Here is a 26,747-nt window from a genome sequence, read left to right as displayed (position 1 = left end):
GTGTGTGTGTGTGTGTGTGTGCTGATGTATAAGAGTGTGTGTGTGTGTTGATGTATAAGAGTGTGTGTGTGTGTGTTGATGTATAAGAGTGTGTGTGTGTGTGTGTGTGTGTGCTGTGATAAGAGTGTGTGTGTGTGTGTGTGTGTGTGTTGATGTATAAGAGTGTGTGTGTGTGTGTGTGTGTGTGATGTATGTGTGTGTGTGTGTGTGTGTGCTGATGTATAAGAGTGTGTGTGTGTGTGTGTGTGTGTGTGTGTGTGTGTGTTGATGTATAAGAGTGTGTGTGTGTGTGTGTGTGTGTGTGTGTGTGTTGATGTATAAGAGTGTGTGTGTGTGTGTGGTGTGTGTGTGTGTGTGTGTGTTGATGTATAAGAGTGTGTGTGTGTGTGTGGTGTGTGTGTGTGTGTGTGATGTATAAGAGTGTGTGTGTGTGTAAAATATAATATCAGGTGTGACTGATTTCTTCCATTTTTGAAAGTTTAGCCGCTGCAGGACGCTGAATAAGCAGCGAGACGTGATGGAACAGGTTGATGGAACGTCCCAGTAGAGTAGGGACGTGTGGACGTGATATTTAGGAAACTTCACTCCTGATTGATCTGCAGACTCCCCAGGAGGAGGTTTGTCTGAGAACCTGCGGTTCTTGTCCTCGCTCTGAAGATGGACGTCCCAGTTCCATTCACGAGAACCACCTGGGAATCCAGGGTGTGAGGAACCTGGATGAACGCACTTTCTGTGATGAGGATCTTTGCTGTGTGTGTGTGTGTGTGTGTGGCAGCTCATTAAGTAATTGCACGCTGTGTGCAGCCTGTGGAGTCTGGAGTTATTTTAGGGTTCCGCAGGCGGCGGAACGGAACAGAACAGCGCGGTATTTTTATCGGAGAACCTGCTCCTGGCCTGCAGGATTAGTTAAGAGCAGGAAGTGCTTTCATCAGAGATCCTCCGCTGCCGCGGCAACGAGGAGGAAGGCTGCGGCTTTGTCTCCAGCCACCGGTCATGGCAGCGCTGCCGATTAGCACCGCGGTAAATCCACAGCTGACGAGGAACGAGAGGAACCTTGTAAATCAGGGTACCTTCTGATGCCGGTGCTGATGGTGTGTGTGTGTGTGTGTGTGTGTGTGTGTGTGTGCGCGTTGGTGCCGGCTACATGCGGCCTTTGTGTGTGTTCTAATTTGCTGGGTTATGTTGTGTCTGTGTGTAGAGATCCGCGAAGCGTTCCGCGTTCTCGATCGGGATGGGAACGGGTTCATTTCAAAGCAGGAGCTGGGAATGGCCATGCGCTCTCTGGGGTACATGCCCAGCGAGGTGGAGCTCGCCATCATCATGCAGAGGCTGGACATGGACGGTGAGTAAAGCACGGAACGTGTCTTATAAATGTGTGACTATGTGTGACACACTGCAGCACAGCACACGGTGACGCGGTGAAACGTGTCCTCTGTATTTAACGGTCACCCTTGGTGACAGTGGACACCATGACAGGCGCCCGGGGAGCAGCATCAAGGGGACCTTGGCGTTTCAGGTTTTGCACCACTTCCCCGCTGGGCCACCACTGACCTTTTGTAAACCAGATCTTGACCCCAAGTCCTGCAGACCTGCATGCGTTCTGCACACGTGTCTTGACTGATGTGAGTTTGTATTATGACTTGTAGAGATCAGGCGCGTAACGGGAACATCTAACCATAAAGTCGTAGAACTGAAACCACGTCTTAGCTGGTATTGTATCATGTCGTGTACCGCATATAGCACCACGTATCGCACCACGTCACTTAACTGGTATCCTAACTGGTATCGTACCGTGTATCATACCGCATATCGTACCACGTAGCTACATTTTACATGTTTACATTTACAGTATTTACCAGACGTCCTTATCCAGAGCGACTTACAGTCAGTAGATACAGGGACAGTCCCCCCCGGAGACACTCAGGGTTAAGTGTCCTGCTTAGGGAAACAATGGTAGTAAGTGGGATTTGAACCTGTATCATGTATCATACCGCATATCGTACCACATATCGTACAACGTATCTTAATGGGTGTATTAACTGGTATCGTACCGGTAACTGGTATGTATCATACCATGTTTAGTACTAGGTTTTGTACCATATATCTGGTTTCATACCACATATCGTACGGTGTATTGTACCATGTACGACCCATGTGCACAATTTGAATTCTTTCACAGTATGTGGCAGCTTTTGCATTTAATTTGCATTTGAATAGCGGATGGAAAATGATTGTTGACTCGTTATTGACCAGAGAAATTACACGGATGTTGGATCATTTTATGTTTAAAAAGCTGTAGGATAAAAGTGGGTCGTATTTAATCACAATTGAAATAATTTTTTTTCCTATGAGGACATCATATATAAAACACATTTATTCATGTCATCCTTCTCACAGTCAGAAAAGGCTTCGTCTCCGCCGCAGTGTTGGTGGTGTCAGGTGTTTGGAGGGAAATCTCTGTTGTCAATCTGACTGGATGTTAATGCTGATTGACAGGCGGCTTTAGTTCACCTTTCTGCTGCTTTAATGGTGACACACACGATCAGCTCAGACTTTTTCGGCGTGTCAACGTCTCATTTTTACTTTTCATCCACAAGTTAGATCTGGAATTCTGGGTACACACATTCACACCTGCGACACTCAAATTCACATAAAGAATAAAGTACGTTTAACAAGCCTGTGATGGCACGGTGGTGCCACTGACACAGATCTTTACAGAACATTCAAGGGTGGAATAATCGCCCTGTGGATTTAATAATGTGACTTTCTGTATGTGTGTGTGTAATATTGTTGCCATAGGTGTGTAATAACTTGTGTATTGATGCAGATGTTGATCTGCAGGTGATGGACAGGTGGACTTTGACGAGTTCATGACGATTCTGGGGCCCAAGCTGCTGTCGTCTGACTCCAGGGAGGGGTTCCTGGGCAGCACCATCGACAGCATCTTCTGGCAGGTAAAGACCCCGCCCGGCGCCATACTGCTGGGAATGTTGGGATGCGGAGCACATGCTGCCGTTTTGCCGAGTCTCGGGGTGGAAGGGATTCTTCAGACTTAAAAGAGCACCGTTCACCAGACAGCCAATCAGCTTCGACCTGCCGACACGCCGATTTACCCACAAATCCCCTCCGCCTTCATGTCTGCTTTGCTTCTTCTGAAGGCTCTTCATGAATGAAACATGGTGCTGCAGAGGGTCGGGGTTGAGATGAGGTTCCACGTGAAGTGTGAAGCGAATCAGCATCACGCAGCAGCGCCTCACCGCGCCTCAGTATTCTCATCACAGCCCTCGGTCTGAGGCGCGAGGAAATCCTCCTTCTCGGTGTGTGTGTGTCCGTGTCCAGGTTTATCGCAGGAGATCCAGGGCTCAGTCAGAGTGCTTTAATGTTGCTGGGATGTTTTCAGGTGTGTGTGAGTGTGTGTGTGTGTGTGTCTCAAGGTCGTTGGTTGTGTGTAGGTCACAGCCCGCTGCTGTCTCAGAGGTAATTTAAACTCTCACCGAGGTCTCTGTCGTGGCACCGTGACTCAGGCTGTAATGTCATTTCACACGGTGAGCCGCATACCAACGACCCTGCAGCCCCCGCCACGCCGGCGTGTGGAACCTCCACATACATCATCGCCACAAACCATAAAGATGATCAATCAGCGTTTTAATGAGCCAATCATTATCGTCAGTGGGACCGTGGGAGCTCCGCTGGTCCATCATCAGCCTCCGATCTTCACATCAGCGCTAAATCACTCTGATAAATGAAGTGATGGGCACAACGCGTGCTGCTGTTGCACTCTGGGTGTGGAATGTCGGATCGGGGGACCATTTGTGTGTGTAGGTGTGTGAGTTCGTAAAAAGAAGAAGATCTGTTGACTCCGCCTCACACCACACATTACATGGCCCTGGGCGGAGGATTAATAACGTTCTACCTGCTTTCTGAGTTTCTGACTGAGGGGATGACGGCTGGATCATGCATCGGGCCAGAGAGGGTCAAAGGTCAGGAAGAACAGACCATTCACACCTCCACTTTACACTAAACACACACACACACTTACAGCATGTGCTCAACACGCTTATATACATGCATTCTCATCAACAGAACACACACACACACACACACACACAGTGCATGATGAGCTGTAGACGCATCATGAAGGCTGCAGAACACTCGCAGCTACTCGTGTTGAGTTAGCGATGCTGCATGCTGATGGAGGCACGTTTCGCAAACTCGCTTTCAAACAGGTGACGTGAGATAGAACCGGCGACGGAACTTGGCAGGTTCTGCAGCAGGAATGTGAGAAGCACAGCTCTGGACTCGTCCCAGCGTTTTCTGGAACGAAGAACAGGAAGTGGCTAAAAATATTTCGCTTCAACAATGTTTGAAAATTCTATGCAAAAAAAAAAAAAAATCATGCAATTCCAGTAATTAATCTGCTGGGAATCTGACTTCAAAAGGATCCTGTTTCCATCCGTTTGTCCCAATATCTGTATTCAACCCCTCCATACATCCCTGAATACTCGCAATGTCCCCAGACTCCTCACCTCAAATTATAAATAAGCCATAAAAAGCTCCAGTATTTAACCTCGGTTCTATCTACAATCTCCGGTTCTATTCCAGGATTCAGAGTGAGTGGAAATGATTGGTGAATTTCTGTTCTGTTTAAAATGTGTAACGCTGGAGTCTAATGGCTTGAAATGTACCTTAATTCTACATTAAAATTAGTATAGATGGCGGCTTGGTTTTATTGTCTCTCATTATGAATGTTGCCACTCTGATATTTAATTCTCAGAAGCATCTGCTAACTGTAGATTTCTGCAGGAAAGTACCGTATCATCATTTACATCTTCAGCATTTACAGGGATGTCAGTGTAATGTGACCCAGGTCTTATACAGCAGCAGGAGTACATTTTGTTGTAATGGGCAAAGTAAGAAATAAATGTGTGTGTATCTGGTGGTCAGTCTGTTGGTCACTATGGAGATGAATCTCTGGTGCAGGTTCTGAGGATGAGTGACTGTAAATGAGAATGAAAGCGAACAGAGACGATCTGGACCCCGAGCCGCTCCGCACACCATCTGTCTCTCTCTCGCACACTCATACACACACACACACACACACACACTTATACACTCACCCCCTGACTCACACACAAAAATGCATTTACTCAAACATTCATATTCACACACACACTCAGTCCACAGCACCGCTTTATTAAAGGTGTGTATCTTGCATCTCTGTGTGTGTGTGTGTGTGTGTGTGTGTCTGTCTGTTTGGAAATTGATTTTATGTAATTCCATACCAGCTTTTATTCTAAAGTTTTGGCTGCTGTGCAGCGCTGACTTGATTTACTCCGTTACTCCCTGAGATTAGATGAGTTGTATAGTAATACACACACACACACACACACACACACACACACACACACCCCTCAGGGCTGATATGATGTCCAGACACTCTATTGATCAGCATCTTCTGGTCGCTGCTGAACCACACGGCGGGCAGCAGACAGGCATAGACACTCGGCCTCGAGGATTTTACAGACGTGGTGAGAGGTGGTGCAGTGGTGAGACATATTATAGTGGCGAGACATGGTGAGACATATTATAGTGGCGAGACATGGTGAGACATATTATAGTGGCGAGACATGGTGAGACACAGTGTAGTGGTGAGACGTGTTAAGTGAAAGTGAAGTGATTGTCACTTGTGATATACAGCAGCACAGCACACAGTGCACACAGTGAAATGTGTCCTCTGCATTTAACCCATCACCCTAGTAGTGGTGAGACACGGTGTAGTGGTGAGACGTGGTGTAGTGGTGAGACATGGTGAGACGCAGTGTAGTGGTGAGACATGGTGAGACGCAGTGTAGTGGTGAGATGCGGTATAGTGGTGAGATGCGGTATAGTGGTCTGACGCGGTGTAATGGTGAGACGCGTTATAGTGGTGTGACGCTGAGACGCGGTGTAGTGGTGAGATGTGGTGTAGTGGTGAGATGTGGTGCAGTCGTGAGACGTGGTGTAGTGGTGAGACGTGGTGTAGTGGTGAGACACGGTGTAGTGTTGAGACGCGGTGAGATGTGGTGAGTTCTGGTGCAGTTGTGAGATGTGGTGCAGTTGTGAGATGTGGTGTAATGGTGAGATGTGGTGTAGTGGTGAGACGTGGTGCAGTCGTGAGATGTGGTGTAGTGGTGAGACGCGGTGTAGTAGTGTAGAGGTGAGATGTGGTGCAATCGTGAGATGCGGTGTAGTGGTGAGACGTGGTGTAGTGGTGAGACATGGTGAGACGCAGTGTAGTGGTGAGACATGGTGAGACGCAGTGTAGTGGTGAGATGCGGTATAGTGGTGAGATGCGGTATAGTGGTCTGACGTGGTGTAATGGTGAGACGCGTTATAGTGGTGTGACGCTGAGACGCGGTGTAGTGGTGAGATGTGGTGTAGTGGTGAGATGTGGTGCAGTCGTGAGACGTGGTGTAGTGGTGAGACGTGGTGTAGTGGTGAGACACGGTGTAGTGTTGAGACGCGGTGAGATGTGGTGAGTTCTGGTGCAGTTGTGAGATGTGGTGCAGTTGTGAGATGTGGTGTAATGGTGAGATGTGGTGTAGTGGTGAGACGTGGTGCAGTCGTGAGATGTGGTGTAGTGGTGAGACACGGTGCAGTGTTGAGATGTGGTGTAGTGGTGAGACGCGGTGTAGTAGTGTAGAGGTGAGATGTGGTGCAATCGTGAGATGCGGTGTAGTGGTGAGATGTGGTCTAGTGTTGAGACGTGGTGAGATGTGGTGTAGTGGTGAGATGTGGTGTAGTGGTGAGACGTGATGCAGTTGTGAGACGTAGTGTAGTGGTGAGACGTGGTGTAGTGGTGAGACACGGTGCAGTGTTGAGACGCGGTGTAGTGGTGAGACGCGGTGTAGTGGTGAGACGCGGTGAGATGTGGTGAGTTCTGGTGCAGTTGTGAGATGTGGTGCAGTTGTGAGATGTGGTGTAATGGTGAGATGTGGTGTAGTGGTGAGACGTGGTGCAGTCGTGAGATGTGGTGTAGTGGTGAGACACGGTGCAGTGTTGAGATGTGGTGTAGTGGTGAGACGCGGTGTAGTAGTGTAGAAGTGAGATGTGGTGCAATCGTGAGATGCGGTGTAGTGGTGAGATGTGGTGTAGTGGTGAGACGCGGTGAGATGTGGTGTAGTGGTGAGATGTGGTGTAGTGGTGAGACGTGATGCAGTTGTGAGACGTGGTGTAGTGGTGAGATGCGGTGAGACGTGGTATTGTGGTGAGATGTGGTGTAGTGGTGTGACGCGGTGATATGTGGTGCAGTGTTGAGATGTGGTGTAGTGGTGAGACGCGGTGTAGTAGTTTAGAGGTGAGATGTGGTGCAATCGTGAGATGCGGTGTAGTGGTGAGATGTGGTGTAGTGGTGCCACTAGACAAAAGGACAATTACATCAAGTACGGCACAGAGGTTTATTAATACCTTACCAGATTTATCAACGCTGATAAACTCACCATCAGACCCCGCTGAACTTGACCAAGCGACCAAATGTCTAGAATTAACACTGCGTAGTGCGTTAGATATAGTCGTTAGAAGTCCCTAGACTCTAACAATATCCACGAAGTATATCAATCAGGATTTAGACCTCATCATAGCACTGAGACAGTGCTGGTTAAAGTGGTTAATGACCTGCTGTTGGCCTCTGATCAGGGACTCATCTCGCTGCTTGTCCTGCTTGATCTGAGTGCAGCGTTTGACACTATTGATCATGCTATTCTCCTTGCCAGGTTAGACAATGTTATCGGGATTAAGGGAACAGCCCTTGAATGGTTCAGATCATATTTGACCAACCGATATCAGTTTGTGGACATCAATGGTGTTTCGTCTTCACATAGTAAAGTCGAGTTTGGTGTTCCACAAGGCTCTGTCCTAGGTCCGTTACTTTTTTCTCTATACATGTTACCTTTAGGCGACGTCATCCGCAAACACGGTATTAGCTTTCATTGCTACGCTGACGACACACAGCTGTATCTGTCAGCAATGCCAGATCAGAGGCAGCAGCTGAACAACATAGAGAATTGTCTGAAGGACATTAGACAGTGGATGCTTACCAACTTTCTCCTGTTAAACCCTGACAAGACAGAAGTGCTTGTACTTGGGCCTCAAGCAGCCAGGCATAAACTGGCTGACTACACAATAACCCTGGATAGCCTTTCTATCTCACCGAGTATTGAAGTGAAGGATCTAGGTGTCATCATTGATGCAGGTCTCTCATTCAATTCGCACGTAGATAATGTCACTAGAATAGCATTCTTTCACCTTAGAAATATTGCGAAAATAAGAAATATCATTTCAATGCATGATGCAGAAAAGTTGGTCCATGCATTTATTACATCAAGGTTAGATTACTGCAATGCATTACTGTCTGGATGCTCTAGTAGGTGCATGAGTAAACTCCAGCTCGTACAGAATGATGCAGCCAGAGTTCTAACCAGAACCAGGAAATTTGACCACATCACCCCAATCTTACAATCACTGCACTGGTTACCCATCAAATTTAGGATTGACTAAAAAAATCCTACTTTTAACCTATAAAGCTCTAAATGGTCTCGCCCCACAGTACCTGAGTGAACTTTTGGTTCTTTACGAACCGCCACGCCCCCTTTGATCAATGGGTGCGGGGTCACTACTGGTACCAAAAGTACAGAAGGTCACAGCTGGGAGCAGATCCTTCTCCTATAGAGCTCCGCAGTTGTGTAACAGCTTGCCTGTCAGTGTCCGGGACTCAGACACAGTCTCAGTGTTTAAATCCAATCTCAATTCCTATCTGTTTTCTCTGGCTTTTTGCTGAAGTCCTAGACACTCATTTCACTTGATTTTGACACAGTGTCAATTATAAAGTCCAGTTTATCACAGAGTCCCCCTGTTAGACACAGACAAAGTAAAAAATTCACCCTAGTTAGGCTGTCCTAGTTAGGGTACCGGGCCGCTGTATCACCAATATACCACTATCACCACGTATTTCAGTATCGGTCGTACAGTGCAACCGTCTTCCGCTGCTTCTGTTTGCTTTTCTCCGAGACACGAATCAAGCACCCAGACTACTGGCAGACCCCAGTGAAGAGACCAGCAAATAAATCCTGGTTCCTGACAACTGCTTTACAAGGACATACCATGAAACAAACCAGAGGGTCACCACAGCCACCACCACCGTTACAACTACAGCTATAGGGATCTTCAAATGGACCATTATGGACACGTAATCTAGACCATGACACTGACTACATCCTGGACTTCTCCAACCCTACAACCGTAGGACTTATCATTATATCATATCCAACCCTGCACTGACACCATTTGCAGGCTCACTCTACCCTGGAAGGGGGTCCCTCTCTCTATCACTCCTTCCCAACGTTTCTTCCTTTCTTTTTTTCTCTCTCCTAGAGTTTTTGTGTGTGGAGTTTTTCCTTGTGTGCAGAAGGATCAAGTGTGGGGGGTGTCAACTGTAGGGCCTGTCAAAGCCCATTGAGACATACTGTATGTGATTATGGGCTGTATAAGAAATAAATGTTGTTGTTGTGTAGTGTTGAGACGCGGTGTAGTGGTGGGACGCGGTGTAGTGGTGAGATGCGGTGTAGTGGTGAGGCGTGGTGCAGTCGTGAGACGTACTGTACTGGTGTGACGCTGTGAGATGTGGTGTGGTGTTGAGACACGGTGAGACGTGGGACATTGTGAGGCGTGGTGTAGTGGTGAGATGTGGTGTAGTGGTGAGACGTGGTGCAGTCGTGAGATGTGGTGTAGTGGTGAGACGTGGTGCAGTCGTGATATGTGGTGTAGTGTTGAGACACTGTGAGATGTGGTGTAGTGTTGAGACGTGGTGTAGTGTTGAGCCACGGTGAGACGTGGTGTAGTGGTGAGACACGGTGAGACGTGGTATTGTGGTGAGATGTGGTGCAGTCGTGAGACGCTGTGTAGTGGTGAGACGCGGTGTAATGATGTGACGCGGTGATATGTGGTGTAGTGGTGAGATGTGGTGTAGTGGTGAGACGTGGTGCAGTTGTGAGACGTGGTGTAGTGGTGAGACGTGGTGCAGTCATGAGACGCGATGTAGTGGTGAGATGTGGTGTAGTGGTGAGATGCGGTGAGATGTGGTGTAGTGGTGAGACGATGTGAGACGTGGTGTAGTGGTGAGACGCCGTGAGATGTGGTGTAGTGGTGAGATGCCATGAGACGTGGTGTAGTGTTGAGACGTGGTGTAGTGTTGAGACGTCGTGAGATGTGGTGTAGTGGTGAGACGTGGTGCAGTCATGAGATGCGGTGTAGTGTTGAGACGTGGTGTAGTGGTGAGATGTGGTGCAGTCGTGAGACGCTGTGTACTGGTGAGACGCGGTGTAATGGTGTGACGCGGTGATATGTGGTGTAGTGGTGAGACATGGTGCAGTTGTGAGACGTGGTGTAGTGGTGAGAATGTGGTGCAGTCATGAGACGCGATGTAGTGGTGAGACGCGGTGAGACGTGGTTTAGTGGTGAGACGCCGTGAGATGTGGTGTAGTGGTGAGACGCCGTTAGACGTGGTGTAGTGTTGAGACGTCGTGAGATGTGGTGTAGTGGTGAGACGTGGTGTAGTGGTGAGACGTGGTGTAGTCGTGAGATGTGGTGAGACGTGGTGTAGTGGTGAGACGCGGTGCAGTGTTGAGACGCGGTGTAGTGGTGAGACGCGGTGTAGTGTTGAGACGTGGTGTAGTGGTGAGACGCGGTGTAGTGGTGAGACGCGGTGTAGTGGTGAGACGTGGTGTAGTGGTGAGACGTGGTGTAGTGGTGAGACATGGTGTAGTGGTGAGACGCGGTGTAGTGTTGAGACGCGGTGTAGTGGTGAGACGTGGTGTAGTGGTGAGACGTGGTGTAGTGTTGAGACGTGGTGTAGTCGTGAGACGTGGTGAGACGTGGTGTAGTGGTGAGATGCAGTGAGACGTGGTTTAGTGGTGAGATGCCGTTAGACGTGGTGTAGTGTTGAGACGTCGTGAGATGCGGTGTAGTGGTGAGACGCCATGAGACGTGGTGTAGTGTTGAGACGTGGTGTAGTGTTGAGACGTCGTGAGATGTGGTGTAGTGGTGAGACGTGGTGCAGTCATGAGACGCGGTGTAGTGTTGAGACGTGGTGTAGTGGTGAGATGTGGTGCAGTCGTGAGACGCTGTGTAGTGGTGAGACGCGGTGTAATGGTGTGACGCGGTGATATGTGTTGTAGTGGTGAGACATGGTGCAGTTGTGAGACGTGGTGTAGTGGTGAGAATGTGGTGCAGTCATGAGACGCGATGTAGTGGTGAGACGCGGTGAGACGTGGTTTAGTGGTGAGACGCCGTGAGATGTGGTGTAGTGGTGAGACGCCGTTAGACGTGGTGTAGTGTTGAGACGTCGTGAGATGTGGTGTAGTGGTGAGACGTGGTGTAGTGGTGAGACGCGGTGTAGTGGTGAGACGTGGTGTAGTCGTGAGATGTGGTGAGACGTGGTGTAGTGGTGAGACGCGGTGCAGTGTTGAGACGCGGTGTAGTGGTGAGACGCGGTGTAGTGTTGAGACGTGGTGTAGTCGTGAGACGCGGTGTAGTGGTGAGACGTGGTGTAGTGGTGAGACGTGGTGTAGTGGTGAGACGCGGTGTAGTGTTGAGACGTGGTGTAGTCGTGAGACGCGGTGTAGTGGTGAGACGTGGTGTAGTGGTGAGACGTGGTGTAGTGGTGAGACGCGGTGTAGTCGTGAGACGCGGTGTAGTGGTGAGACGTGGTGTAGTGGTGAGACGTGGTGTAGTGGTGAGACGTGGTGTAGTGGTGAGACGCGGTGTAGTGTTGAGACGTGGTGTAGTCGTGAGACGTGGTGTAGTGGTGAGACGTGGTGTAGTGGTGAGATGCGGTGAGACGTGGTTTAGTGGTGAGATGCCGTTAGACGTGGTGTAGTGGTGAGATGCGGTGTAGTGTTGAGACGCGGTGCAGTGGTGAGGGGGACAGATTGTACGGCCAACCCTCGACTGGTTTCTTATTTCACCCTCACGCTGAGCTGAAATTGGTTTCCATTTCATTTCATAGTTTGTTATTTAAAGCAGAAGCAGCCGACAGCGTCCCGATTGGCCTGAAAATCAGAATTTTGCTCCCAGGAACGATCAGTGTAGTTCAGGAAACTCATGACCTCCATCAAGTGCAGCGTTTCTCTTGTTATTTCAGCAGAAGGCGCTGTGTGAGTATTTTAGTCATAAACCTCCTCCCTGCGGACTGATGGTGGGACAGAATCATTTCGTGTTTAACCGTGTGAGGCTGTCTGTTTCAGGAGAAGTAATTAGTCTAATTTTCTATCAATTTGTCATGTTTATATTTCTGTTTTTAGACACTTATAATCAGTAGTGACAGGGACAGTCCCCCCCCCTGGAGACACTCAGGGTTAAGTGTTCGTGGTAGGAAGTGGGGTTTGAACCTGGGACTTTGTGCTCTTCTTGTTCAGAGATGAGTTCCTTATCCCAAAAAGGTGCTACCATGATCATTCTGTCTTAATTGGGTTTTGGACAAACATGTCCATATTGACCCTCCCACACACAACTACCCATCAATGACCTTCCCTTCTTCTCACCTGTCATGAAATGTTCCTCAGACAGACAACAACTGCTTCTCCCCCATGGTGTCCCACAAGGGTCAGTACTTGGACGTCCCATTTCACTCCTGTGCTGATAATGTCCACATTTCTGTACATTCCATCCATGATACCGACTGCCCGCTGTATTCTGTAAAGGGCATGAAGAGAATCTACTTCCCCTGCTGACACAAAACACAGCAACCATGATGTCCACACGTCCACCAGCTGCTGCCCACAGGTGCAGTGGTAAGACACGGTGTAGCGTTGGGGCTGCACTGATGGCTCTGTATCTGTGTCACATTAATCAATCTGACTGTCTGCTGATTGATCATTGATTCAGTTTGATCGGCATCGTGGTGGCAGTGGTCCAATAGTGACCAGGTTCTGCAGAACCTCTGAAGGTCACAGGCACTGAAGGACGGGAATAGAAGAAAGCGGCGCAGCGCTGGATGTCCCGGGTGATGGTGTGTGAGACTGGAGGTCCCCCCTACACACGCGCTGTCCCGAAGGGGGCGTTGTCCCCGCTCCGCTCTGTCCGTCGGGGGCATTGTCCCCGCTCTGCTCTGTCCGTCGGGGGGTGACAGGCTGCGTGAGCTCCAGCACATGTCTGGGTGGTGTGCGGGTGTGGCTCTTCTGCTGCTGAGTCTTACGTCAGTTGATTGGTGGTGTCACCCGGTGTGATTGGCGTCACCCTGTGGCCGTGTCATTAAGATGATTTGAATTATTCGGCCACTGGTGAGATGTTCCATCAGCTCCTTACCTCTCCACTTGCCCACAGTTTGACATGCAGCAGATGTCTCTGGACGAGCTGAAGCACATCCTATACCACGCCTTCCGTGACCAACTCACGATGAAGGACATTGAGAACATCATCGTAACTGAGGAGGAGAGCCTGAAGGAGTCCTCGGGGAACTGCCAGACCGAGTTTGAAGGAGGTGAGATGATAAACATGCAAGATGGATGCTCGCTGCACGTGTGATGTCAGGAGATGTTTCATACAGCGTCTTTCCTCCTGTTCTCTCCTCAGTCCATTCCAAAAAGAAGAATCGGCAGACGTGTGTGCGCAAGAGTCTCATCTGTGCATTCGCCATGGCCTTTATCATCAGCGTCATGCTCATCGCAGCCAATCAGATGCTGCGGAACGGCATGGAGTAGCTCCACCCAACTGTGAGCCAGTCAGGCCTTTGAGAGGCTCGGTTCTGGAGGAACTGGTGACAGAACGCTTACCCTTTAATGCAATAACATTCAGGAGCGCGGCGCTGTGTGAGCATCTCTCTGTCTCTCTGTGAGATGAGCCATCGTTCCTCCACATCTTCACTCACCAGGGCGTCCAGCAGCCAATCACGGACTTCAGGTCTCTAGCCGTCAGCGTGGTGTGTGTGTGTGTGTGTGTGTGTGTGAGAGAGGACATCATCTCCGTCCACCTCCTTTCACTGAACTAACTTGTTCTGAACGTGCAGAGTGAGTTGAGAAGAGGCTTGAGTTTCCTGCTCCCTTCATCTCAGCACCATCAGAAAACAAAAATTCACTTTCCTGATCCTGATCCCAATCCTGGCCCGTATTTCTATTCTCGCCCAGCCACGCCCACATGGTCCATGTAGATAATTTGATCCTACTGGATGAATCCTGGACCTTGAGTTTCCTGCTCCCTTCATCTCAGCACCATCAGAAAACAAAAATTCACTTTCCTAATCCTAATCCTGATCCCAATCCTGGCCCGTATTTCTATTCACGGCCAGCCACGCCCACATGCTCCATGTAGATAATTTGATCCGATTGGATGAATCCTGGACCGGGAGGTTCATCCTCCCTTCATCTCAGAACCATCAGAAAATAAATATTCACTTTCCTGATCCTGATCCCAATCCTGGCCCGTATTTCTATTCTCGCCCAGCCACGCCCACATGCTCCGTGTAGATAATTAGATGAATCCTGGACCAAGCCTCTCTTTTGATCTCTTTTGCATGTACACCGGTATTATAGTGTGTATCTGAAGGTGTCTGTCTGTCTGGATGTGTTGTCTGTGCATGTTCCTCCGTCTTTATTTCACAGCACAGGGACTAAACCCCAGCACTCAGCACCGTGAGCCGTGGCCTCCAGCAAGCTCTGGAACCCGGAACGGCGTTTACGGGAAGGGCTCGGGGGTCAGGGCTCCATCTAGCGGTGACGTGCGAAATATGCAAGACTGTACTGTACCAATCAGAAACAGCTCTGCTGATGCAAAAAAAAACACAGATTCTCCGTCGCGCTGTTAGATCCTGTAGCCGAGAAATTAATTTACCCATCGAGACCAAGAGGACATCTTCTCATCCTTCTTTAAGCCATGGCGGTCGCCACCCTGAGCGTGTAATCGACTATCTCAACAGACTCTTTTTTTACTTTGACGAGCTTCTCTTAATTTTATTCCTTTTTTAATTAGACAAAACGGTTTTTAAGCAATTCGTTTTTAATCTTGATATAAATTTGAGGGCCAGAAGAGTTTGATTTTGTTCTGAATCCAGAATCCACTGATGTTTCACAAGCATGCTTGTTAAAATAGAGAAGATATAAACTGTATATATTTTGTAGAATGTACAAAGGAAAATAACCAAACAGAAATATTAAATCAACTTTGCATGTGTGCTGAATGTAGAATGGATAAAATTGCAATATTGTTAATACCAATTATGAGAACAATAATAATTACAATAATAATGGGCTTGTTATTTTGGTCTGTATAATAAATATATGGTATATCTTGCTGCACTTATGAAATAAACCTTTACGGTAATAATATAAAGTTGGACTGAAATGATTGTGCCCCTTGGAGAGACACAGCAGCAGGAACCTCAAACATCTCCAGGTTCCCACAGACCAACTACAGAACTGATGATGCTGATGAAGATGGACCTTGTTTACCTGTTAACAGACACACACACATCTTACACATCTTTAATACCATCTTTATGGTTTTAATGAGGTGTGTTTAGGTGCCTCACCATGTATAACGGAGCTCATGGAGAATTCAACTTTTGTTAATAATAGTGTTAATCTGACATGAGGTTTTTACAGGAGTTGAGAGTATCTTGGGGCAGTGGTGGCCCTAGCGGTTAAGGAAGCCGCCCCGTAATCAGAAGGTTGCTGGTTTGAATCCCGATCCGCCAAGGTGCTACTGAGCAAAGCACCGTCCCCACACACTGCTCCCCGGGCGCCTGTCATGGCCGCCCACTGCTCACCAAGGGTGATGGTTAAATGCAGAGGACACATTTCACCGTGTCATGGTGTGCTGTGCTGCTGTGTATCACATGTGACAATCACTTCACTTATCTGTTCAAACTTGTCCTCATGCCACCTCTGCTCATCACAAATGCAGCAGAAGTATGTACAGCTCAGGTCAGAAGTTTGGACACCTTCTCATCCAACGTGTTTTCTCTATTTTCATGACCATTTACGTTGGTAGATTCTCACTGAAGGCATCAAAACTAAGAAAGAACACATGTGGAGTTCTGTACTTAACAAAACGTGGAGACCTGACCTCCACAGTCACCGGACCTGAACCCAATCCAGATGGGGTGAGCTGGACCAACAAGTGCTAAACACCTCTGGGAACTCCTTCAAGACTGTTGGAGAAGCATTTCAGGTGACGACCTCTTGAAGTTCGTCGAGAGAATGGCAAGAGTGTTCAAAGCAGTAATCAGAGCAAAGAAACTAGAATATAAAACATGTTTTCACTTATTTCACCTTTTTTTGTTAAGTACAGAACTCCACATGTGTTCATTCATAGTTTTGATGCCTTCAGTGAGAATCTACCAACGTAAATGGTCATGAAGATAAAGAAAACACGTTGAATGAGAAGGTGTTCAAACTGTATAAAGTTTAAAGTGAAGTGATTGTCACATGTGATACACAGCAGCACAGCACACGATGCACACAGTAAAATGTGTCCTCTGCATTTAACCCATCACCCTGAGCGAACAGTGGGCACCATGACAGGTGCCCGGGGAGCAGTGTGTGGGGACGGTGTTTTGCTCAATGGCACCTCAGTGGCACCTTGGCGGATCGGGATTCGAACCAGCAAATTTCTGATTACGGGGCCACTTCCTTAACCGCCAGGCCACCACTGCCCCAGTATATTCCATCAATGCACGTCTCGCCGTTTTGGGACGGATCACCAACACTTCAGTCTTATCAGAGTTTAGCGTGAGGAAATTGCGACTTGTCCAGTCTCTGAAGTGCTTCAGATTTTTTTCTATATTAGAGTGGTGGTGAACTTCATCCGCCTTGACGGAGATGTACATAAAAATGGAAATTTATCCCATTAACCTTAGAAAATTTACTGACTGCGAAGCAGAATGTACATTGAAAATAACGTAATGAAAGCAGAAGCAGCAAACCTGGTGAAAAAAAAGGATCTTTTGACCACGACTGTAGATTCAGTGGCAAGAAGGAGTCTGAACAATACTATTCTTCCATTTTTTTCTGGTAATTCAATATTTACTTTACTTAGCAGACGCTTTTATCCAAAGCGACTTACAAGAGGAAGACACCAGCAATAATTTTGTAGGGATAACTTTTCAGTTTGCTTTGTTGGTTCTTTCTCTACACTTTGTATATTTTGTATATTGAATGATATTTCGTTTTGGATCTGGTAAGATGTTCTGTCTGATTTATTTGATGTATTTTACTGTGCAAATAATCCATTAAATAATCCATAAAATCCATTTAGGGCAGTTGTTTGCCTTGTACAACATTAGCTCGTTAGCGCTTGTTAATTTAACCTGGTCGTCAAATAAGGACCTTGTTTTCTTCTATCGAGGAAGCCAGATATGCAGTACGTAAAGTACGTAAAAGTCCTGCGCATTTCTCCTAACTGTATAAAACCACCAGAAGAAAATATTTAGGGAGGAGCAGTACGTGGCTTCGTGTGTAACAGAATATTTATTAGTGCACATCAACGCGTGGAACGTTTAAAAAAAAAAAACGCTTTTAATAATGTCTGTATTGGAGCTTTTATTTTGACGGTACTTTGCGAGCCGGAAGTGGAAGTTTTCCGTGTTTTTCGCCAGACGCTCCGGGCCCCGCATCTTCCTCTCCTGGTAAGTTTCTCCGGGTAATTGTGTACGTGTGTGTAAGAGAGCGTATTCAGAATGAACCCTGGTGTGGAACATCATCTGAACAACAGAGCTGCGTCCGGATGCTCTCTAGCACAATAATTCTGGACCCGCTCCCCAAAGAGACCAGGAGATCACTGTCGACTTCAGGAGGGTCCACATCTCCTGGACATGCAGCATCACAGCGGCTGCAACCTGCTGCTGGTCCATGGAGATCTTGCTGAGGGTGGTAGTAGCCTAGTGGCAACACACTCGTCTATGAACCAGAAGACCCAGGTTCAAATCCCACTTACTACCATTGTGTCCCTGAGCAAGACACTTAACCCTACGTTGCTCTGGGGGGGGGGGGACTGTCCCTGTAACTACTGATTGTAAATCGCTCTGGATAAGGGCGTCTGGTAAATGCTGTAAATGTAAATGTAGGTACCGTATTCCAGGGAGAAGCCGCCATCTCTCCTCCCTGGTGGACGTCCACACCTCCAGATGCCTCAGCAGAGTGAAAAACAGCATCAAGGAAGCTCTCATCACAACAAGGACAAAGCGTCTCCAGAACAGTTTCTTCCCAAAAGCCAGTCGAACCTCCGAACCTCTACAGCTGGCAATATTAATATTTATCAGAATAGAATAATTCAAGAACATCATTCTCACCGTCCAACACTCACTACTCACCACTACTTCACCATTACTGTGAATAACGAGTATTTTGAATGAGTATTTGAGTATTTTGTCCACATCCTCCTCTTCATGCATGTTGTCTTACTCCAAGCTGTATAGGCTCGAAAGCCTACTACCAATTAAGCATATTAGGTGATGTGCATCTCTGTAATGAGAAGGGGTGTGGTCTAATGACATCAACACCCTATATCAGATGTGCATAATTATTAGGCAACTTCCTTTCCTTTGGCAAAATGGGTCAAAAGAAGGACTTGACAGGCTCAGAAAAGTCAAAAATAGTGAGATATCTTGCAGATGGATGCAGCACTCTTAAAATTGCAAAGCTTCTGAAGCGTGATCCTCGAACAATCAAGCGTTTCATTCAAAATAGTCAACAGGGTCGCAAGAAGCGTGTGGAAAAACCAAGGCGCAAAATAACTGCCCATGAACTGAGAAAAGTCAAGCGTGCAGCTGCCAAGATGCCACTTGCCACCAGTTTGGCCATATTTCAGAGCTGCAACATCACTGGAGTGCCCAAAAGCACAAGGTGTGCAATACTCAGAGACATGGCCAAGGTAAGAAAGGCTGAAAGACGACCACCACTGAACAAGACACACAAGCTGAAACGTCAAGACCGGGCCAAGAAATATCTCTAGACTAATTTTTCTAAGGTTTTATGGACTGATGAAATGAGAGTGAGTCTTGATGGGCCAGATGGATGGGCCCGTGTCTGGATTGGTAAAGGGCAGAGAGCTCCAGTCCGACTCAGATGCCAGCAAGGTGGAGGTGGAGTACTGGTTTGGGCTGGTATCATCAAAGATGAGCTTGTGCGGCCTTTTCGGGTTGAGGATGGAGTCAAGCTCAACTCCCAGTCCTACTGCCAGTTTCTGGAAGACACCTTCCTCAAGCAGTGGTGCAGGAAGAAGTCTGCATCCTTCAAGAAAAACATGATTTTCATGCAGGACAATGCTCCATCACACGCGTCCAAGTACTCCACAGCGTGGCTGGCAAGAAAGGGTATAAAAGAAGAAAAACTAATGACATGGCCTCCTTGTTCACCTGATCTGAACCCCATTGAGAACCTGTGGTCCATCATCAAATGTGAGATTTACAAGGAGGGAAAACAGTACACCTCTCTGAACAGTGTCTGGGAGGCTGTGGTTGCTGCTGCACGCAATGTTGATGGTGAACAGATCAAAACACTGACAGAATCCATGGATGGCAGGCTTTTGAGTGTCCTTGCAAAGAAAGGTGGCTATATTGGTCGCTGATTTGTTTTTGCTTTGTTTTTGAATGTCAGAACTGTATATTTCTGGAGATGTGGAGATGCTATATTGGTTTCACTGGTAAAAATAATTCATTGAAATGGGTATATATTTGTTTTTTGTTAAGTTGCCTAATAATTATGCACAGTAATAGTCACCTGCACACAGATATCCCCCTAAAATAGCTAAAAATAATATATAATATAGAGGGAGTGCAGAATTATTAGGCAAGTTGTATTTTTGAGGAATAATTTTATTATTGAACAACAACCATGTTCTCAATGAACCCAAAAAACTCATTAATATCAAAGCTGAATGTTTTTGGAAGTAGTTTTTAGTTTGTTTTTTAGTTTATTTTACACTGTATATAAACTAGTGGTGGGCCGTTATCAGAGTTAACGTGAGACTCTTATCGCGCGATAAAAACGTGCTGCGTTAACGTGAGACTATTATCGGGTGATAAAAAAAAAAATATCACCGTTAATCTATTCACAAAGTTGGGTTGGGAGCTGGGCCTATACTACGCATGCTATTGTGCCGGAGTTAAATGGTTACACTAGATTTAAAAGTAGATTTCTTCTTTCTTGTGTCTTAGTTTCTTATTTCCTAAAGACTTTTATTTTGTTTTTGAGACCCGGTTCAGGTCTCTTGGACACATGGCATTAGCTGTGAGAGGTGCGTGGGGTTTGTGTGCAAAAAGTTATTTCTTTCATTTTAATTTATGTACATATTAGGAATATTTTGCATGTGTGTTATTTTGTTAATATTTTTTATGTTCTTTTAATACTGTATATTGTAGAGAGAGGTGCAGAAAGACGTGATGTTCTGACGCGACCTTGCTTTTTGTACAGAATACACTTTGCACAGAAAATCTCTTGGGTGTCAGCTCATCATTTGTGGTTCAAGAAACGAAATCAAAAAGTTACACAACGCAGAAGAAGAAGCGCTACACTATGATGACTTTCACCTTGGTATTTTAGCGCGGATGTATACCTAGCCAAATTACACTGTAGGGGGCGAGAACGAGTCTTCGAACTGTGAAATTACCACATCAGACGTGACGTGGGTACATGGATGCAGCTATTTACCTGAATAAACAGTTGGTAAACACAAGTACATCTTATTGAACATTATTTATTTTCATCACCAATGATCATAGTAGAACAGCTTTCTCAAGCAGTTTGTGGTGCACTTTGGAAACAGGAGATGAGCCCCTGGTCTAATGCGCCACCTGGCTTGAGAAACCCGTTCTCAAAGACTTACTTTTAGTCATTATTTGGGTAGCACACATATTTTGAATGCCTTCGGCAGAATTAAAATGAGCCATTTTAATCTAGATAAATGTAGATTAATGTAGATTAATCTAAAATATAGATTAATATAGATTGATCTAGATTCATTTAGATTACAGTGAGATTAATCTAGATGAATTCCAAGATTACAGTGATATTACTCTAGATTAAGAACATTAATCTATGCCCACCTCTAATATAAACCAATACTCCATTATTTATTCTTCACGTATCTATATGTATCTACGCTGACGCTTCACTGGAATTCCTGCTCTGTATCGTATCTATTCTATCTCCTCCCCACTGGTGCCCAGATCCTGTACAGAAGTATCTTCTTCTCCTCCATCCATCGTGGTGTTGCAGTATGCTGAGGCTTGGTCCAGGTCCTCCATCAGCCCCCTCCAGATCCCTCTTAATCCCAGCAGTAACAATGGATGTTGAATGTGACATCAGTGGTGATCTTGTTGCAGAATCCAGGCAGTCGTCCCATCAGCAGTGCAGTATGGAGCAGAGCCGTGGAATCCTACCAGCAGAGGAGCCTGCGTGAGATCCTGCATTTCAGCTGGGAAGAGACCAGCCGTCAGGATTGAACATTTTATAAATTGTGATTCTGGTTTGCGTGTAAGTTATGTCGGACCACGTAGAGAATGAAGCTGAAGATCATCTGATGTCCAGTAAAGACGTGGAGAACCCAGGTAAAAACTCCCTGTTGTTGGGGTCTGAGTGGGGCGACCTGTGATGAAACTCGTGATCTGTGTTGCTGAGCAGATGAAGAGACGGGGCGCGGTCAGGAAGGAGGCGGCTCCAGAAGTCAAGCTGAAGGCCACGCCAGAAGAACTGGTCGTTACCATCGTTAACCGCTTCCCTGAAACCACGGAGATCCTGTTAGAAGAACGGAACCATCAACCAAGTGCTTTCGTTGAAAGAGGCGTTCTTACTAAAACGGTCTGATGCACCAGAGCTCTGAGTTCATGTTGGGAATAATACAGAGATACTGAAGTATTCTGATTATTTTATTTTACCCTAAATGTTTGAACTTTTTTGCAGTTGAAGGTATTTTTATGTTTGCTTGAGATGTAATATATTATCAAGACAGCGCTCTTTCTATAGAATATATAGAAGCAGGAAACTTTATTTCTCCCTAAAGAACAGGAATCTAATGCATTAGTGCAGGACCATGCATGGGTGCTTTTTTCTTGAAAAGATGCATGATCATAACTAATAAAATACAGATTGTATTTGCAACGTAATTGTTTTGGAGGTGGGGTATACTTACTGTGTATATTACTTATTGTAGTTCGTGTAGTTGTGAAAACGTGCTGTCGTGCAGAAAGGATCGTGCCGTAAAGTACGTCCACTACGTAAAGTACGTAAAAGTCCTGCGCATTTCTCCTAACTGCATAAACCAGCAGAAGAAGATATTTACGGTGAAGAGAGGAGCAGTACGTGGCTTCGTGCGTAACTGGATATTTATTAGCGCACAGCAACGCGTGAAACGTTTTAATAAAACGCTTTTAATAAGAAAAGCTTCTCTGTATCGGAGCTTTTATTTGGACGCCGCTTTGCGAGCCGGAAGTGGAAGTTTTCCGTGTTTTTCTCCAGAAGCTGCGGGCCCCGCATCTTCCTCTCCTGGTAAGTCTTTGTCCGGGGCACTGTTTTTCCCCGGTGTCGGTAATATTGTGTAATTGTGTACGTGTGTGAGCGTGTTCAGAATGAACGTCATGGTTCCTCGACTCGTTTATCAGACGGCTCGACGCTGGAAGCGCCGCCTGCTGGCCAGGTGCGGAACTACAAGACGCGGCGCGCCAGATGACGTCAGATTATCGTCATCACTTAGCTGTACAATAATTATGCTTGAGGCCACTCTGTGTGACAATTTTCACAAAATGGTAGAATCATATGATATGGCGAGTTGCGTATGCTTGTGTAGCTTGGGCAATTGTGTGCAGAACCAGGGAGGAGATGTTCATTCTTCTTCAGAGAAAACACCTTCTCCCTCCATTACTCGACTCATGCTCCAAAGCTCTTGTAACATCACTAGCGTTCAGAGTCAGAACTGGTGTGAGACATCATCTCCTCCCCACTGGTGCCCAGATCCTGTACGGAAGTATCTTCTACTCCTCCATCCATCGTGATGTTGCAGTATGCTGAGGCTTGGTCCAGGTCCTCCATCAGCCCCCACCAGATCCCTCTTAATCCCAGCAGTAACAATGGATGATGAATGTGTTCAGTATCAGACATCAGCGGTGATCTTGTTGCAGAATCCAGGCAGTCGTCCCATCAGCAGTGCAGTATGGAGCAGAGCCGTGGAATCCTACCAGCGGAGGAGCCTGCGTGAGATCCTGCATTTCAGCTGGGAAGAGGCCAGCCGTCATAAAACAGCAGCCATGGTGGATGGGCCATGACACAGGTGACCAACCTGAAGATGTTTCACCTCCACACTAACACCAGCTCCTCATATTCATGTCCTTGCAGCTTTACTTCCACAATCAAATCTGCAGAGAAGTGGCTTTATTGTAGCGCAGCGCTGGCGCCACCAGGTGGCAGAATGAAGGCAGGTCTGGTGCAAGTGCAGTAGAGAAACCAGTCAAATGTGCTCCCAGCGTCCCAGGATGGACGCTGCGTTGGAGAAAATAAAGTTCTATGTGGATTGCAGTTCAGTCTCAAGGCTGATTTCTTCTGGATGGATGTTCAGGGTCTCATGACTCTTGGTTTGTTAACAGGCCTTGCAGACGTGTCTGACTTCATCAAGAGTGAAGTTGAGAAGGGCCTGAAGCCCAGGAAGACTCAGAAGATCATGGAGAACGATGGTAATGGCTAGGAAGTCTGCTATGGTAAAAAGCACAGTGAGTTGGAAGTCTTCTCCTGATGTTCTGATCTGTGTTTCTGTAATTGGATGATGAAGACGAGGTGGAGGAAGGTGGAGGAATCGCGTATAAAGAAAAAATCTGCAAACCAGGAGCAGCTGCTTTGTTTAAATGTGATTTCATCTCATCCCACAGATATCGATGAGTTCATTGTTAGTGATGATGGACAACTGTTGCAGAAGAAGTTCTCAGGATTCAGGGACGAGTATGTACTAGTGTAGAAATGTTTGTCTGCTGTTAGACCCCAGCTTGTTGGTTCTCCTTTCTTCCTGTGTTCCAGGGCTCTGCAGGAAGCTGAGGAAACGTCCGGTGGTGATGCTGAAGCCTACAATCACTCTGAGGAGCAGAGTTATAACCATGGTGGTTCTTCTTCTTCTTGTTTTTGGGGAGTTGTGCTCATGTCGTGAATGGTTATCCGTGGAGAGAAGTGTAATTTAGGGTGACCAGATGTCCCCTTTTCCCTGCACATGTCCCCGTGTCCTCTTTTTCACAAGTTCAGATCTGCTCACCCTGGTTCTGTTATTTGACTAGCATGATCCACTGGTTCGAACCGAAGTGAACGGGTCTGTAGGATTCCACGACGTGAAGAACGTTGAGGCAGCTCGACTTTCCATGTCTCAAAAAGAGGTCATGAGCAGGGAAAAGAGGACGTCTGGTCCCCCTGCATGAGGACACCTCCTGCACCGGAGATACCAGAGTCGTAGATTTCAGTGAGAGAAAAGGTGGTCAAGTGTTTACAATTGTTATCCACAGCTGGAGATCTGTGGTCCAACCTGGCAACCTTTTCTATATTACACTTTGCTTTAAAATAACGAGTGAAGGTTTTTTAAATTGTGATTCTGGTTTGTGTGTAAGTTGCCGGTCCAGATATGTCGGACCACGTAGAGAATGAAGCTGAAGATCATCTGATGGCCAGTAAAGACGTGGAGAACCCAGGTAAAAACTCCCTGTTGTTGGGGTCTGAGTGGGGCGACCTGTGATGAAACTCGTGATCTGTGTCGCTGAGCAGATGAAGAGACGGGGCGCGGTCAGGAAGGAGGCGGCTCCAGAAGTCAAGTTGAAGGCCACGCTATAAGAACTGGTGAGATGGGGATGAATGAGGTCTGGATTTGACTTCTGTAACGTGTCCATAACGGAGTTTGTTTTTGATCCGTTTCAGCCTGTGATTGGTCGGATGGCGGCGGCGGTGATGATGAGGACCAGAGTGAAAATTTCAGTGGTATTGTGGTGAAAGTAGAGGTGAGTTGGAAGGCTGGTTGACCTTTGAACTGTGGTGTATGTTTCTGATATGTATTCTGTGACAGGATGAAGGTGGTGATGAGGAGGTGGAGGACCAGCCCAGGAAACCAGTGAAGAGGAGGGCGAGCCGCCGCCTCGTCTCCAAACATCGTGACCCCGGTGAACTGGACGGTGGTCACATGACCAATCCTGACAGCAACATCCGCTCATTCAGGAGGCCAACGAAACGATCCACCGAGATTTCTGAGGACATCAGGACCAGAGTAGTTGATGCTCATCAGGCAGGGATGGGATACAAACGGATTTCCAAGGAAACCGGCCTCATCCCATCCACGGTCAGGAGCATTGTTCACAAGTGGAAGAAGTTCAGCACCGTTGCCTCGCTGCCACGGAGCGGACGACCTAAAAAGATCAGCGCTAAGGCGTGTCAAAGGATCCTCCAGCTGGTGACAAAGGACCCTCAGGTCACCTTGAAGGAGCTCCAGGAATCTCTTGCACTTGATAACATTTGTGTTCATGCGTCCACCATACAAAAGACACTTAAAAAGTGTGGCCTTCGCGGAGGGTTACCAGAGAGGAAAGAAACCCCGAGATAGATCATTTATTTCTCATGGACTTGATTTCTGATATTCATGATGTGGTTGATTTTGTGAAACCCTGGAACAGTACAGCTCGTAATAACCAAGTTGTTGCTCCAGAATGATATTGATTATTAATACACCGTGTACCTGTGGCAATATGCTGTCAGTTTTAATAACCTTGTTTCGATTATTAAAGATGCACTGATGGTCTACATACAGCGGTTACTCTATGGGTTCCTACCTTCATTAAAAACCTGGAGAAGTCATGGAATTTGAAAAGAGAAATTTGGAAGACGAAATAAACATGAAATTCTGGAAAAGTCCTTGAAATCTGACTCATGAATGTGTAATGACGGGGACAGTTTGAGCTGTTTTCTTTTGTAATATTCTTTTGTAAGAATATTGTTAATGCTCTAATTCCAATAAACAAAGTAAAAAATGAAGGTATAATGAAGGACACAGTTACCGTATGACTGCGCCAGAAACGTTTTTCTACTGTTTAAAACTAGCGCAGGTCTGTAGTATCTTTGCTGGCTTTACGTTGTGAATCAGTGAATCCGGATTTGAAGCGTTTGCTAATGTCACTATAAACTATGACAATGTGGCAACAAGCTGTTATGAAAAGTCCACTTTTTTTGGATAATTATTTGAAGTTGAGCTTTATTGTCACTTCTGCTGTATACATGTTAGACGGTACATAGTGAAACCAAATAAAGTTTCTCTGTAACCTGGTGCTACATGTAACATTCGAACAATTTTACATACCGACAAAGTGCACGTGTGCGACACCAACAAACTGGGCTTCACAAAGTACAAACAGGACACAGGCAGTGCAAGAATAACATTTAACTAAAAAACATGTAGACAACAATGAGACAAAAGTGAAGTGATTGTCATTGTGATACACTGCAGCACAGCACACGGTGCACACAGTGAAATTTGTCCTCTGTATTTAACCATCCCCCTGAGTGACAGGCGCCCGGGGAGCAGTGTGTGGGGACGGTACTTTGCTCAGTGGCACCTTGGCAGATCGGGATTCGAACCGGAAACCTTCTGATTACGGGGCGGCTTCCTTAACCGCTAGGCCACCACTGCCCCACATAAAAAAGAGGGACAGTCCCCTTGGAGCAAAAGTGTCTAGCTCAGGGACACAATCAGACTGTGCATGTGTTATATCCAAA

At 46.7% G+C, this 26,747-nt stretch overlaps 2 protein-coding genes and 1 long non-coding RNA gene across 5 annotated transcripts; 2 read left to right on the top strand and 1 right to left on the bottom strand.

Moving 5' to 3' along the window:
- The first annotated feature begins 878 nt into the window (after window positions 1-878).
- LOC114780440 (calcium-binding protein 8) lies at window positions 879-15,376 on the top strand. Of its 2 annotated transcripts, none has more exons than XM_028967734.1 (5): window positions 879-1,082; window positions 1,199-1,342; window positions 2,842-2,954; window positions 13,357-13,513; window positions 13,606-15,376. In XM_028967734.1, the coding sequence occupies exons 2-5, from the start codon at window positions 1,267-1,269 to the stop codon at window positions 13,731-13,733; spliced, it is 474 nt and encodes a 157-aa protein (XP_028823567.1). In that variant the 5' UTR covers window positions 879-1,082; window positions 1,199-1,266; the 3' UTR covers window positions 13,734-15,376. The 2 variants fall into 2 exon arrangements, with proteins under 2 accessions (XP_028823567.1, XP_028823566.1); XM_028967733.1 differs by having other exon boundaries at window positions 879-1,091.
- A 5,694-nt stretch (window positions 15,377-21,070) lies between these two features.
- LOC114780444 (uncharacterized) lies at window positions 21,071-22,516 on the bottom strand. Its single transcript, XR_003747183.1, has 3 exons — window positions 22,156-22,516; window positions 21,517-21,761; window positions 21,071-21,441 (listed from the first exon to the last, which is right to left on the bottom strand). It is a non-coding gene; the product is annotated as an uncharacterized LOC114780444 (long non-coding RNA).
- LOC114780443 (transcription elongation factor SPT6-like) lies at window positions 21,733-25,896 on the top strand. Of its 2 annotated transcripts, XM_028967740.1 has the most exons (9): window positions 22,527-22,659; window positions 23,141-23,289; window positions 23,603-23,689; window positions 23,882-23,951; window positions 24,027-24,106; window positions 24,602-24,682; window positions 24,756-24,827; window positions 24,906-24,985; window positions 25,051-25,896. In XM_028967740.1, the coding sequence occupies exons 1-9, from the start codon at window positions 22,592-22,594 to the stop codon at window positions 25,579-25,581; spliced, it is 1,218 nt and encodes a 405-aa protein (XP_028823573.1). In that variant the 5' UTR covers window positions 22,527-22,591; the 3' UTR covers window positions 25,582-25,896. The 2 variants fall into 2 exon arrangements, with proteins under 2 accessions (XP_028823574.1, XP_028823573.1); XM_028967741.1 differs by lacking the exon at window positions 22,527-22,659 and adding an exon at window positions 21,733-22,511 and having other exon boundaries at window positions 23,603-23,951.
- Window positions 25,897-26,747: the final 851 nt, after the last annotated feature.

Source organism: Denticeps clupeoides, unplaced genomic scaffold (genome assembly GCF_900700375.1).
Source record: "Denticeps clupeoides unplaced genomic scaffold, fDenClu1.1, whole genome shotgun sequence".
NCBI classification, from domain to species: domain Eukaryota; kingdom Metazoa; phylum Chordata; class Actinopteri; order Clupeiformes; family Denticipitidae; genus Denticeps; species Denticeps clupeoides.
Note: the sequence above shows the minus strand (reverse complement) of the source record. Positions and strands in the feature narration are given on the sequence as shown.

Coding starts and splice junctions, on each gene's coding strand:
- LOC114780440 (XM_028967734.1), top strand. CDS start 1,267: ATGGCCATGCGCTCTCTGGGGTACATGCCCAGCGAGGTGGAGCTCGCC. Junction 2,955..13,356: donor TCGACAGCATCTTCTGGCAG/GTAAAGACCCCG, acceptor ACTTGCCCACAG/TTTGACATGCAGCAGATGTC. Junction 13,514..13,605: donor CCAGACCGAGTTTGAAGGAG/GTGAGATGATAA, acceptor TTCTCTCCTCAG/TCCATTCCAAAAAGAAGAAT.
- LOC114780443 (XM_028967740.1), top strand. CDS start 22,592: ATGAACGTCATGGTTCCTCGACTCGTTTATCAGACGGCTCGACGCTGG. Junction 23,690..23,881: donor GAAGATCATGGAGAACGATG/GTAATGGCTAGG, acceptor CTCATCCCACAG/ATATCGATGAGTTCATTGTT. Junction 24,986..25,050: donor GTATTGTGGTGAAAGTAGAG/GTGAGTTGGAAG, acceptor ATTCTGTGACAG/GATGAAGGTGGTGATGAGGA.